The 15421-nt window shown below is 31.4% G+C and overlaps 2 protein-coding genes across 7 annotated transcripts in view; one reads left to right on the top strand and one right to left on the bottom strand.

The window, feature by feature from the left end:
• Positions 1-303: 303 nt before the first annotated feature.
• On the top strand, positions 304-10027 carry LOC143048742 (putative methyltransferase-like protein 25). Of its 2 annotated transcripts, none has more exons than XM_076222608.1 (8): positions 304-513; positions 1311-1617; positions 2731-3060; positions 3962-4961; positions 5687-5805; positions 7274-7441; positions 8039-8185; positions 9805-10027. In XM_076222608.1, the coding sequence occupies exons 1-8, from the start codon at positions 470-472 to the stop codon at positions 9889-9891; spliced, it is 2202 nt and encodes a 733-aa protein (XP_076078723.1). In that variant the 5' UTR covers positions 304-469; the 3' UTR covers positions 9892-10027. The 2 variants fall into 2 exon arrangements, with proteins under 2 accessions (XP_076078723.1, XP_076078724.1); XM_076222609.1 differs by lacking the exon at positions 304-513 and adding an exon at positions 566-743.
• A 1327-nt stretch (positions 10028-11354) lies between these two features.
• Positions 11355-15421, bottom strand: part of LOC143048743 (rho GTPase-activating protein 8-like) — a 28773-nt gene continuing 24706 nt past the window's right edge. For all 5 annotated transcript variants that reach the window (XM_076222610.1, XM_076222612.1, XM_076222614.1 and 2 more), the window contains one exon: positions 11355-14431. In XM_076222610.1, the coding sequence (XP_076078725.1) occupies positions 14264-14431 (168 nt within the window). In that variant the 3' untranslated portion in view covers positions 11355-14263. The remainder of the gene's footprint in view (positions 14432-15421) is intronic.

Here is a 15421-nt window from a genome sequence, read left to right as displayed (position 1 = left end):
TCGGGATATATTAGTTTGTTTTGGGGTTATTACGTTTTTCTCGTATTTCTCGGGAAATCGTGGTCCCCGCGGTATACTACTGTTGCCTTTATTTGACACATTCCCCATTTCCATTCTCAATTTTATTATCAATTCACAACATATTGTTGTTTTTCAAGTTCCGTTTTTTCCATAAATTTATATCATTGGTTGATTTCTTACAATTGTCAATAGTTGAAAAAAGGTGCTGACATGGTAAGTTATTGTTTGAAGATTTACATGAATTTCAGTCATATTTTAAAAAGTTCGAGCAGAAAACAATCTGACAAGGTCTTTCATTCACTGGTGTCGGCCACTACGGCATCTAGTTTTTCATGTGTCTATGGTTAAAATTCATTTTTTTTCGAAATCTCTGAAGATATTTGATACTACGTGTGCATTAAAACAAATATAGTATGAACAATACAATATTTTGTACTGGCGTAATTATATGATAATCTTATTTGAGAGACCTACTTTGCATTTTGTTGAAAGGTAATTTTGTTTTCCAGGGAAGTAGGACAACTCGCCCCATTACCATAACGCCCTAAATTTCTGCTATCTCGCCCCACTGTTGAAAAAGAATAATATGCTGATGGGGGCAAGTCAAGTCTCCCTGGGGACAACTCAGACCCTCTTCTTAAAAGACCACTCAGACAGTCTAAGAAGACAACTCGGACCATCAAGAAGAAAACTTGGAACGTCAAATAAGACAACTTGAGGGGGTAGGAGGGGTCCTGATCCCAAAATCCCGGGCTTAAAAACACGAAATACTGAGATCCCAAATTTAAATAAATTTAAACCCTGACATCATGAAATTCAAAAAAAGGATTCCCTGATTCTCAAAAGGGTATTTCCCGAAATCCTGAGCTTAAAAACACCTGATCCTGGAGTCCTGTTAAAGCTACCCCCCCTCACAACTGGCACAGCTTCTATAATAATAACTCAGACTAAGTATAAAATTAGACTTTTGACAAAATAAACCAGTAAGGAGGGAAAAGTATCTGCCTGATGAAGTTTTGTAGCCGGTTTAAATAATGATAACTCAGACTGTCTATAGACAATTGAGTGTTGTTCCCAAGTATTTTTATTTCGGTTGTTTGAAAGCTGTATGAGAAGATAATGTTTGTAATGTTTTCATATACTTTGAACAGAGTATTTTAAATTTAAATTTAATTTGAATATGACTATGAGATAAACATTGTACATCAACTGCTTTCATTTATATGATGATTTATTATAACAAATTGTATTTAAAAAAAAAGATTTTTTACTTTTCTTTTTTTTTTTAGATTATATAAGCTTTTTTTTAAAAGCTGGACAATGGATAACACAACTTACAATCAGGATGTTATTTCACCAAGATATACAAATAAAGAGCAGAAAGTCATAAAAACGAAAGAAAAATTGAAAGAAATGTTAACTTTTCTTCAGGATTATCTCCCCCTTGCTAATGTTCATTCTAATAACTTTATACTGCACAATATATGGGATAAATATTTGTCTGAAGATATAAGGAAAGAATTAGAACTAATGACAGATGAAGCTGTGTTGATGTTACACAACAGAATGTTACAGAATCAGAATGACTATATAAAGGTAAGATATTAAACTGTTTGGTGGGAGTTTAGGGAAGGGGAGATATAAGGAAAAAATAAGAACTTATGATGAATAAGGCTGTGTTGATGCATATGTTACTTGGCAAAATGTGTCAATTTTTAGAATAAATGTTAGCTGTTTTATTTTGATTAATACTGTCATCCCAGCATAAGGAAATTTACATGTACTGTATGTGTTTATTTTTATTTTTTGTTGTTGTAATAGTTGATATCAGTATAAAAGTATTTTGATGTGGTATGATGTCAATTAGTATAAGCAGTTATAGGTCATCATACAGCCTTGTACAATGGGAAAAACCAACATCATATAGTCTACTATAAAAGGCTTTTTTTTAATAGATTAGACCGTTGGTTTTCCTGTTTGAATGGTTAAGCATTAGTAATTTTTTGGGACCTTTATAGCTTGCTGTTTGGTATGAGCCAAGGCACCGTGTTGAAGCACGTACCTTGACTTATAATGGTTTACTTTTATAAATTGTTACTTGAATAGAGAGTTGTCTCATTGGCAATGATACCACATCTTCATATATCTATTGCCAGATATGAAACGTGAAATAATTCAAACAAATAAACTAACTGTCATTATATAAAACGCAATTTACAGTCATTTATCAATGACAAGCACTGAATTATAGACTCCTGACTTGGGACAGTTGCTAATACAATGTGGTAGGGTTAAACATGTTAGGAACTCTCAAACCTAACCTAGACAACAGTGTAACAGCACAGATTAAGAACAAACTATAAAGAGCAGTTGCACTATAAAATGGCTTAACTCAATTTATAGATATGAAGCACAAAAAAAAACTAAATAAAAACACAAAGCATCAATTTTATAAAACTTACAATTACTGAAAGTTAACAACTTTTGATATTGCATGCTCTGCCACACTAGGTTTAGTTATATGTGGTGGTTTAAATTGCATAATCATATAATGTTTTAACATGAACATGATGTAAGTAATCTCTTTTTTTGAGAATTTCAAAAAACAATCAATTTCAATGACTAAGCTGTACATTATAGATGTTCTGAATGATTAAATCAAGATATTATATTATTTATTATAACTTTTACCAAATATTAACTTTGTAGGCAGGTCAGACTAAAGCTACAAACCATGCAGACTGGATATTCTCATCAAAGTATTTAGAGGCTGCCCCTAGAACTGGAAATGTTAGAAACTTACAAGATATACCTGTATTCCCAGTGGAATGGAAGCACCATAGTATTGACCATTTCCTCAAAGATGCTTCTCAGAATACATTGGCTTGTTCAGGACTAGTATCTACCCTAGATGACTTGTTATGTATGGACAGGACACCTCTTGTCATCTCTAATTTTATGACACCTAAGAAATGTCATGAAGTTAACATAATGAGTGATGTGTGTTCCTTTATATCAAAGAACGCTGGAATAGATGTGGTAAGAGTCAAGTCATAAAGTAATCATAAAATGATTTAAGTTTGTTTATATATACCGGTATATATAAGTTTGCTTACTGTGTTTTCATTTATTTTCGTGGGTACCAATTTTTGTGGTTTGACGACAAACTTGCATTTTCGTGATTTTCCAACCTCTGCATAAAAACAAAGAGCAGAATGCTCTGAGGGATACGATTGCCATTGTTTTTATTGACACATGTATACATGTAGCTGGATAATATTATTATATTAATATTATACTAATTCAACCTTTTATTAATTTGTAATTCGTTGTACATTTAAATTTGTGGTTAACCTATACCAAAAAAAAACCCACGAAAATTGGTACCCAACGAATAATAATGAATCCACATATATCATAGATTGCTGGAGTAGATGTTACAAGTCTACCCTAAGACATCACAATTCATAAATCATCTTTACCTGTAAAATATCTAACCCTCAGAAAAACAAAATATATAGATATTATAAGATGTGGTATGAGTGTCAATGAGACAACTCTCCAGCATAGTTACAATTTGTAAAAGAAAAAACCATTATAGGTCAAAGTACAGTCTTCAATATGTATCCTTTGCTCGCACCAAACAGCAAGCTATAAACAGCACAAAAAATGACAAGTGTAAAATAAATAAAACAGGAAAAATAACAGTCTAATCAAAATGGGAAACGAGAAACACTGATATGTATAGATCAAATTGACAAATTAGAGGAATAGAAAATGCATTGTGTTCATCATATTAAATTGCTACACTGATTTCAATTTCAATTTAAAAAAAATCTTTTTGATATACCACATAAATATAAAATGTAGAATTAATTGTGGGTCAAATAATCTTCCTATATGTACCTTAAAACCAATTTATTTAATGTTTCAATTACAGGTAGTTGACATGGGTAGTGGTAAAGGTTACCTAAGTACACAACTTGTGTATCAACATAACTTGTGTGTAGTAGCTGTTGATGCACAAACTGTTAATACACATGGCGCTCAGAAGAGGGCATCTTTGTTGGGGAAGCAATGGGATGCTTTGGTCAGACAGGCAGAGGAAGAGGTAGTGACAGGAGAGAGAAAGAAAAAAGGAAAGAAGTATAAGAAACAAATGAAAAAATTGGCAATGATTGGTAATGGAGATGGAGAAATAATTCAGAATTCTGATGTACATGTTTCTGATGAGGTTCTGTATGATATACAGGATTTAATGAATATTTCTGATGAAAAATCTTCAATTTTTTTTTGTTCTGAAAATATGGGTGAAATAAGTAAGGCAAAAAATGATAAAGTTGGTCCTCTTCTGAAGGATGAGACCAAACGTAATAAATCTGAAGAAACAGGACACAAGGAAATTGAAGATAAACATGATTGTATAGTCGAAGAGAACAATGCATTTAATGGTATTGAAGACAATAAATTGACTGACATGAAAAATTGTAATTTGCCTGATCAGTTATCAGATTTATCACTAAACAATTTACATCATCCTACGGAAGATTCTATGTCATGTGATAAACAGTCTGATTCTAAATCCAGTGGTAACCATAGCAATATACATAAACATGGAAAAGAACATTTGTCAGACAATAAAATGGAAGATTTACATCTTTATGAGAGTGAGAACAGTAAGAAGGATAAGTTATCTAGGTTATATCATCCTGTGACTGTGTATGTTGATGATAGTCTGGATATAACAGAGCTAGTCAAACAAACTGGTGCTGATTCAGGGGAGGGCACTCTTATGCTTACTGGTTTACATACTTGTGGCTCATTAGGTTCCAGTTTACAAAATATGTTTATCAATAGTTCCCGTACTAAAGTTTTGTGTTATGTCAGCTGTTGTTATCATCTAATGAATGAAGAATTTATAAAGGCACCATTTATAGATGGTAAGAAAATTTAAGTTATATTTACAATTTCACTAGCATAGATATACTCTTAACTTGAGAACCACTCCAGTCATAACACTATTACTAATATCAGGTAGGGCGTATAAAACTATTCCTTTAAAAATTCATTAGAAATTTTAATCTGACCTTATTACTGTCATATTTTTTGATAAACCATGATATATGACCCAGATTCAAGTAACTTGTGATGAATTAAAAGTAGGAAACACGTTATATATGTCCCAGTGTATCTGGTCTCTCTACATGTTAGAGGATTAGATTCGCTTTGTTACGACATTCGTTGTTTTACTCCACTTTTTCAAGTTGCATATATATACCTTGACTGTTGAGAATATATATATATATAATCTGAACATTTATTTATTAATATGATTTATGTGGGCACAAACTTTCTTCTTTGCCTGTATATATCTAAAACCAAATGTCACAAAACATTATAACCACACAAGAAAAAAACTTGTGCAATGCAGCTACCAACAAGATAAGATGACTGATGTTACTCGAATTCAGAAATTAAAAGCTGTACATATTTGGAAATAAAGAGTAAAATGTGCTCTTTACAAAAGAAAGCTAAGATAAAGGAATCACTACCTGACTACAGACAAGTAATAATTTAAAGGCAGTCAGTTTTAACTCTCAAAAAGGAATTATTGATATTTTATTCTCAAGAGATCTTTGAAGATACACTGGTCTTTTATTTACAGGACATGAAGAAGAAAAGCCTGGTTTTCCAATGAGTTTATTCCTGAGAGAACAGGAAGTAGGACTTGGTAGAGCTGCCAGGAACTTTGCTTCTCAGACAATTAACAGACCAACATCTGAGGTAATCATATAACATCTTCACTCTAAAATACTGCATACTACAAGATTATAAACTAACATATAATGTACTTACCGGTAAATGATTAACTTTTGCATTATTATTTTATAAAAAAAGTGATATCCTTTAAACAAAAGCAACATGTAACGTCCTACACAAATACCTGTAATTTGATATTTGGAAGATTATTTTTGGTGTATATTTTCCTCACTTTCCAACCATTATATATGAGACATGTAAAACCTAAAATAGCCTGTAAATGAAAGATATATTGGGTAGTGTGGATTCATTTCTTTGATTTTGTAGTTATAGGTAAACAACAAATTTAAGGTTTATCATAAGGAATTTAAAAATATGGCGGAGTTTACACCTCAAAATTTACTATGAGTACAGACAAACTGATATATCTAGGAAAGTTTTAAGGCATGGCAGGAACTAGATATATAAAAGTTATATGTAGTATACGTTTCAGAAAATTAAAAACTTACCTGGATTTTGATGTGCAGTTTTTTCCAGTCTGCAGAAGATAGCAAAATAAACAAACAGAGTTTCATTTGATACGGTCCACTCAGTTACACAGTTTAAATCACCTATTGTTTGCAGATGTCTATTGTCCATCTATTGTCTATTTAAATCAAAACTATTCACAACATGTATCACATGAGGGGAGATTCTCAAACCTCTTTCCCAACTTAGGGAGCTACCATTTGATTTTTATGGGGGGGGGGCTAGGATGAAATTTGAAAAAAATAGGCAGGACAGGAGTTTTGAGTAAAAAAAAAAGGCAGGATGAGACACTTGCAAAAAAAAAAAGTCAGGACGACAATTTAGGTAAAAAAAAGTCTGGATAAACTAAAAAAAAAGGCAGGACCGAACAGAGTGAAAAATAAAAAGGCAGGACAGAGATTACAGCTAAAAAAAAATGCAGGACAAAATTTTTCATCCTAGCCCCCCCATAAAAATCAAATGGTAACTCCCTTAGTTTATTTTGGCACCTTCTGCAAGAACGAAAAAAAACTGAATAGCAAAATCTAGTAAAGTTTATAATTTTCTGAATCATAAAATGCATTTAAAATGTATATATCTAGTTCCTGTCATCCCTTAAAACTTTTGCAGGTGCATTGGTTTGTCTGTACTCAGAGTAAAATTTGTGGTGTAAATATGGCCATATAAGCCAAAAGGTTATGATGAACCTTAAATGCTCAATAGAGTACACATTTTTTAAAGGCATATATATATATACTTGGATGGAGAGTTGTCTCATTGGCACTCATACCACATCTTTTTATATCTGATATAGGTTCTGAAAAATCCATGAAATTAAATATGATATAAATATATAATTTTCCCGAAACTAAGTACTTACGAAAACACCGCTAACCGTAATTCATTACGCAAAATCAATGCATGCCCTTGACCCTGCATAATGTACTTGTAAATGCCTTTTACAGAAAATACTTGTATGTTTTAGCTGAAAGCTAAGTCCTATCCCAGAAGTCTGTTACAGAAAATACTGTATGACATCACTGGTCATGTTGATGATGGCTGGAAGGGACTACGAAAGCTGGACCAGAAATGTAAAGATATGTACCAGTATGTCCAGAAAGCATTTGAGAAACTGAAACTTCCAACAGATAAGGTAGATATTTCATCATTTCTGTTGGATTTATGGGACTTTTACCACTTTTAGCCTCTTGTATCATATTGACACCCTGTGAACATTACTTCTGTAGGACCATCTGCCAGATTTTTTTTATTCTTGTTGTATTGGGTAATTAACCGTCTCTCCTGACAACTTGATTTGACAATTTTTGGAGGAGATCTTGAGCTTGACCTTTTCCACCTTGAGCCAAGAAAAGATAATGAATTTCAAAGCAACCAACAGTAAAACAATCATCAGGAAATATTATCAAAATTAGTGCTTCACTTATCATTTAAAGATCAATTAAAACATTTTGTAATTTTGTAAATGTGCAAAACTCTTTATTTAAAAAACTGGTATTTTGGTACGAGAACACGTTTTATTTCACATAAATAAACCTGGTAAAAAATATAACATGTGTTACTTATAACTTCAATGAGATGATTTCAAAACTATATTCTGGTAAAGAAACTTCAATATATATATCTATCTGTTTCACAATTCATACTTGCCAAGATGCTTGAAAACTTGTGTATGTATTTTACCAATGTAATAAGATACAACATTATTATATAACTTTTGAATTATTTATAGATAACACCAGAATTTGTATCTGAGTATGTGGAGAGATATAAAGAAGAAGAAAAGAAGTTGGCTATATTCCTTCAGATAAAATCTTTGTTAGCTCCTTGTATAGAGGCTATTGTTTTGTTAGACAGATATTTACATCTTCTTGAACAGGTAAAATATTTCTATTGTCACTGTTATGATTATACACCCCTCTCTAGGAGGTGACTAGAGTGTGACTACATTGCATTATTGTTGTCCATTCAATTGTTCATTCTATTGTAAATCCAACAAATTAAACATCACACTTTTCTCTGGACAGTATGAATAAACAGCTTCATAGTGATGAATTGTAAGGTGTAGATGCTTTTTCTTGATTTTAAGAAATCTACTGACTTCCATTTTGGCGTAATTGGGATATGAATGTCAAGCCCATATAAGAAAAGCTGACAAAAATAGCTCTATTTTACTTTCTTATATAATTATATGTCTGTTCATCAAATGTAAACAATTTTCTATCTTGAAGCAATGGAATTGACATTCATGGCAAAAAAAGGAACCATACAGAACTTACTCCTAGAAAAAATAATTTTATTCCTGGCAAAATTTTTGCCTTTACATGTTTAATGTCAGAATTTTTTGATGACACTATTTTTTAGATTTCATTAGCCATTATGGCTTGTAAGTTGGCCCTGAATATGTGTCAGTATGAAGATATGTATAGTTATTAACTTTTTTAGTCATACACTTCCCAGGGATTCTTGCAATCTTGAACTTTTGTCAACTGAAGGGAATTTGTATATTTCAATTAAAAAAATATTAATTAAATCATTTTCGAGCTTAGACGCATTTTATTTAAACTGTGGATAAACTCATCATAGATACCAGTATTAATTTTTGTATCTAAGCCAGACGTACGTTTTATCTACAAGAGTCATCAGTGACGCTCAAATCCAAAAAGGTTAAAAACGCCAAATAAAGTACGAAGTTGAAGAGCATTGACGACCGTCATTTATTTTTGTTGACATTCAATATTTTTTGTAGATTAAAGACAAGAGTGCAGGTGTGCACATACTGATCTTTACTAACCATTGATACTATGTTGATAGTCTGAAATATAAAGCTTAATTACATCAATCACATAAAATTAACATGCTGTATTTTTGTGGTTTTGCGAAATAAAAAAAGAAGGTGTGATATTATTGCCAATGAGACAACTCTCCACAAGAGACCAAATGACACAGAAACTAACAAATATAGGTCAATGTATGGCCTTCAACAATGAGCAAAGCCCATACGGCATAGTAAGCTATAAAAGGCCCTGAAATGACAAATGTAAAACAATTCAAATGAGAAAACTAAAGGCCTAATTAATGTACATTAAATGAACGAAAAACAAATATATTTAGCACATCAACAAGTGACAACCACTGAATTACTGGCTCCTGACTTAGGACAAGCACATACATACAGAATGTGGTGGGGTTAAACATGTTAAGAGGGTTCCCCACCCTCCCCTTACCTCAATAAGTGGTGTAACATTACAACATAAGAACATAAGAACGAACTATAAAAATCAGTTGAAAAATGCTTAACTCATCAGATGAATACAAATAGAAATACTATACAGAGTGGATGTGGCCCGGCTCTTATATACCATAGTCTACCATAGAAAATTTATACTGGGTTGAGCATCTATACTATTTCCAAGAAATGCACAAAAATTAGTATTACACAAATAATGATGAATCAACAGTATCAATACATTAATCAAATTATGTTTATCTTTACAGGACTGTACAACTGATGTGAAGCTAGCACAGATGTTTGACCCTGTGATCTCACCAAGATGTCATGCTATAGTAGCCTATAAGGAATAATTCATTTGACCTCATGACCTTGGTATGCTGTAGAAGTACTGAATTTTTTTAATATGAAAAATATCAAATAATAATGTGTACTACCTGAAGTCTTTCAAATTTTGTGTTACAAAATAAATATTATGTTTTTACTAAAGCATTGTTATTTATCTATAAGTAATTTGTTTAGGTGGACATAAGTTTGTGTTTACATTGGCATGTTATTTCCGGCCTTCTTAAGCTTGTTATGTAGTATAAGCTTTGCTCATTGTCGAAGGGTATAAGGTATGCCCAGTGCTTAATTTCATGGCCTCCTGTCTGCTTTTAATTGTCTCATTGGCAATGATACAGCTACTTCTTATTTTTAACCTAATTTCCAAAGGAAAAATCAGTTATTAATTACATTAACGGTACCAATTTTTCTGCACCCAATGCGCATTTCGACAATACAGTCTCTTCAGTGATGCTCGTGGCCAAAATATTTGAAATCCAAAGCTTATATAAAAGATGAAGAGCTATAATCCAAAAGGTCCAAAAAGTATAGCTAATTTGGGCCATCAGAGCAGGTGGCTGCCAAACAGTGTCCATGCATTAATTTAGATGTGGAAGTCACAGATTACCTATCAAGACTGGAAGGTGGAATAACATATCAAGAAATGATAGGTTGTGCCATCTTTGCGAATCAAGAGACGTAGGTGATGAATATCATTATGTTATGTCATGTAATGCTCTAAATCAAGAAAGAAAGATGTTGTTACCATACTATTGTACTCTTCATCCAAATATTTATAAATATCAACAATTGATGAGCTCTAATAATTATATTGTTCTTGAAAAACTTTGTAGATTTATAAAAATTATAAATGTGAGGGTCACTCCTCCTGGTTATTTGTAATTTAATGTTTATGTTTGTATTATTCACATGTGCTTCAATATTTAATGTAATTGTTTATATATTCTCTGTAACTATGTAATTTGTAGTTTATGAGAAATAAAATTCATTCATTCATTCATTTACTCATGAACTGTTCAACCATAGCTTTTCAAATTTTAGTATGTTGTAACTTGTGACAAAATGGAGGCCAAGTCTGATATTGATGATTGTCACTTTTACTGATCAGAGTTATGGTCTGTTGTGCATAATGGTCATTGTGATATTGAAAAATGCCAGGACACAAATAAATATAAAGTTACAGCTCTTGTTACACCCTGTTTTAATTGATTAGACTTTCACACATGGTTTTCAGTAGAGTTGATGTTGTCTTAATCTTAGTTTTCTGACAGAATATTGTTTGTTTTCTTTGGTTGTTGTCACTCCTGAAGCTTAGCGTCAGAGTTAGATCTGAGCGTCACTGATGAGTCTGATTTAGACGAAACACACATCTGGCGTACTAAATTATAATCATGGTACCTTTGATAACTACTTAATAATTGCAGAATTGTGAGACCCAGATATTGAATTAATGACAAGAAATTACAAATACTTAGATTTTTTTGTATAATTTAATGATTTTAACAATATTGTTTATATTGAGAAACATTTATAAGTTCATGAAACTTTTTAACAAATAAAATCAGACTATCTTTAATTTTGTAATACTTCCAAGTTGTGTATCTGTAAAACTTATAGCTGATTTTACATTCTAAAGATAAACTTGACAATTATATATCATAAACATATTTTTATTAATTAAAATCTTTCTTCAAATGATAAACATGTAAATGAATGGGTGAAGTGTTCATGCTATTATCAATAGTTACAATATAATGTGATGTTACTTTAAAGAGTCGTGCAAGTCTCCTGACTAAATATGTTCAAAACATTAATGTATGATTATTTTTTTTACATAAAATATACTATGTAATTGACATTTCCCTTTTTACAGTGTTTTGTTTTTTTATTTGTGTTAAAATTAATGTCTGCCTAAGAACGATTAATGCCAAGGTATCTGATGTGTCTAATTGCTTTAATTTGCTCTGAGTTTTCCTATGAAGGTTAAAATAGAAAAAAAAATCTTCTTACTCGTAAACAATTATAACATATTCATTCCACTGTGGGAAATCATTTACAAACATACATTTCAACATACTGATTTTGGAAAAGTTGTAAATAATCATAATCTGAATGAATCGTCGAAAAAGACTTACATAAATTGTATATGAATAAAAAAAAAACTATAAATTATAAAGTATATGAATTATATTTGTGACAAAATACAATATACAAATAATATAAAACCTGGGGATCAAAATTAAATGTAACATAAAACCTGGGAATGGAATATATATAACTTATAACACCCTTGGTGGAGGAGGGTTTACTAACTTTACAACCTCAGCACTGTTTACAAGTTCAAAGGATTTTTAATGTGCCTGAGTGACTTAATTAAAAGACATGTTGAGTCTAATGTTGCATATATTATTGTGTGGGTTATAAACAAAAAATCGTTTTATATCATTAAAAAATTCCAATACATATATAAAACTGAATACAGTAACCATGGTAACCAGTTGGAATGTACAGAGTATTGGATCCAAAGGATATGTGGATTTTCAATTATCAACATGACTAGCAGGAAGCTATAACAACAGAAAATGCCCTTGTTACCAAATCAAACAGAGTTCATTACACATGGAAATATCAAGCGTCTGCTATAGCTAAATATGAAATCTAAGTTTTAATATCAAACAGAAGATTCATTTATCTACTACTTCTAAATATTGCACACATTTAGCATAATAAATAAATGGGATTTTCAACACATATAAAATTTAAGAAGCTATAACTATTCCCCATAAACCTTTTGGTACAAGATACCCTAAATTAGCTTAACACATGTGGATATAACTTGTTGAAGAGATAAATTTGTCCTTATCTGAACCAGCTCCATCTTTAATTTTCTCTTTTCAAATCATTGAACTTTTAATTTAAATGAAATTGGATCTCCATTTAAGTTATCCTTAAAAAGAGTACTATCTGATCCATTATCAATGAAAAGAGATCGAAATTGTGGAGCGTGTTCTTGACAAAGTTAATCTGTCTAGGTAAATAGGTTAGTGTTGTGATAACACACGAGTGAGTATTAACTCAGAATAAATAGATCACAGAGAACACATGTAAACAAGAAAACTGTTGAAGGTTGAGATTTAACATTTCAAATATATATAAGTCATAATAATCATGCCATTGGTAGAAGTTGGACACACTTTCCAATGATGAAACTGTTTTCATTGGTGCAGTCAAATGGGGTCAGCAACATCATGATAAAAATGTTTCATTACGATTTTAATTTATAAGAATTCAAATGCATAGATTTTTTTTGTTGCTTTAAATTCAAATTTCAACTTTTTTTCTTTCAAACCTTGCAGAATGAATCTAAGACATGCATTTGTGCCTGTATCTAAGCCTAGCAGAGATAAATTTCATTTTCTACAAAATATATGGTTATTACATATTGATATGATAAATAAAATAAAATATCTTTATATAATGTTACCTTATAAACAGCATGAACATAATTAACTTTTAAACAAATGCACTGAACATTTCTTTTTAAATGAAAAAGCTGGGACTATTTTGGCAAAACGAGTAAAATTATTACATGTATGTCTCATTTGTTTGATCTTGGGTGACACGTTCACATCTATTAATAGAACACCTAGACTTTATTTAAGTATGCCATTTACATGAAACTTAACAAATAATAAAAAAAGGAAAATTGACTCTCAATATAACCATGAAATTTTACAAATAAGTAAGGGTATCTGCCAATGTCCAAAATATGAGTGTCAGTACAGTTGAAATCAATCCCCTGTTGATAATAATTTCTGATTAAAATGGACTTCTTTTTCTTTTCCTGCTTTTATGGGTATGTGTAATCCAACAACATAGATTTACCTAAGGATCCCCAAAAATCTATGTACAAAACTAGATCTATACAAATGGTGTTCCATTTATCTTTCAATTATAGTCTGAAAACACAGGCAATGAATATTTTTGATCTCTATTGATGTCCAGTGAACAACCGTCCAGTTTCACATATGAAATATGAGTGACTCTTTAATAAAAACTAAGCTGCAGGATACACTTTATGTTAGGTCATATGTTCAAACTAAAACATAAAGCTCAAGTATAACAGAATTTCCACTTAAGATCTGTTTGTTATTCTCACATTTACTCCCGTAAAATCTAATCCAACATTAGTATGACCCTTGACCCTTCATGTCATTCTCTAACCAAACAATAGACTGACCCTTCATATAATTCTGTCCTACATAAACAAGCATTCTGAAAACATAAACCTCATTTATAACAAATAAAAATATTGCAGCTAACAAAATACAGTGTAAAAACCATTAACAAGGGGAGATAACATCTAAGGGGACATAACTGTTATCTGACAAAAAGCTGTGTGTAATTGTCAATCAGATAAGCTGCAAAGCTATTAAGGTGTCCTATAGTACTAAGGTTAGCTTGTCCTTTTGGCCACAGTAAGTTTGGTCCAAACACTATAGCTAGGTTGACAGTATTCATCTTGTTAGAGTCAGAGTACTGCGAAACCTGTAAATATATAAACAAAAGGTTACATGTAAGTAACTATTTCATTGTATTTGTAATGTAAAATGATTTTTTTTTGCAATGAAAGTATTGAAAAAGTAGTAGCGTTCTTTTCTGGAATAAAGATCTTTGACTCTGATGAAATATGAACACATTTGTTTTTTCTGAATGTGTGTAATTATCCAGTGATTTTACTAAAGGAATAAGTCTTTCAGGAGAGATAATGTGTGTAATTATCCAGTGATTTTACTAAAGGAATAAGTCTTTCAGGAGAGATATGGTACAGTGGTTAGAATTATCCAGTGATTTTACTAAAAGGAATAAGTCTTTCAGGAGAGATATGGTACAGTGGTTAGAATTATCCAGTGATTTTACTAAAGGAATAAGTCTTTCAGGAGAGATATGGTACAGTGGTTAGAATTATACAGTGATTTTACTAAAGGAATAAGTCTTTCAGGAGAGATATGGTACAGTGGTTAGAATTATCCAGTGATTTTACTAAAGGAATAAGTCTTTCAGGAGAGATATGGTACAGTGGTTAGAATTATCCAGTGATTTTACTAAAGGAATTCTTTCATTTACAATTTTATGCATCAGCATGGATTTAAGGCCTTTCGATCCAGGGTTCTGTCCTGTTTCTTGCTTTTGTGCCGTATTTTTGGCACACAGAACAGTAGTATCCTTCCTCTGGGACTATAAGTCATTTGAAGTCTTGCTCATATTTGTCTTCACTTGCGTGTCTTTTCCGTTGTTTGGTTGATTTTTGTTCAATTTCAACAACTTCAACATTACTATCAATTTTATTTAACTTATTTGGTCAAGTATTTTCTTTATCATCATCGTCATCTGCCTTTCTTTTCCCCCGATTGATTAATGAAAACATTGAAATTTGACGATTGGACGCCATCTTTGTCAATGAAAACAAGGCGGGATTAGTATTCAAATTTTAACGGTACGGAACAGAAAAAAATCCGGATTTCGAAAAAAAAACGA

Source organism: Mytilus galloprovincialis, chromosome 10 (assembly GCF_965363235.1).
Source record: "Mytilus galloprovincialis chromosome 10, xbMytGall1.hap1.1, whole genome shotgun sequence".
NCBI lineage: Eukaryota > Metazoa > Mollusca > Bivalvia > Mytilida > Mytilidae > Mytilus > Mytilus galloprovincialis.
This window is presented reverse-complemented; position numbering and strand designations above follow the sequence as displayed.

What these genes read in the sequence shown, in the direction of transcription:
- LOC143048742 (XM_076222608.1), top strand. Translation starts at nt 470, where the DNA reads ATGATAATCTTATTTGAGAGACCTACTTTGCATTTTGTTGAAAG. An exon ending in AAAGGCACCATTTATAGATG is followed by an intron (nt 4,962 to 5,686) that starts GTAAGAAAATTT and finishes TTTTATTTACAG; the next exon opens with GACATGAAGAAGAAAAGCCT. An exon ending in TTAACAGACCAACATCTGAG is followed by an intron (nt 5,806 to 7,273) that starts GTAATCATATAA and finishes TGTATGTTTTAG; the next exon opens with CTGAAAGCTAAGTCCTATCC.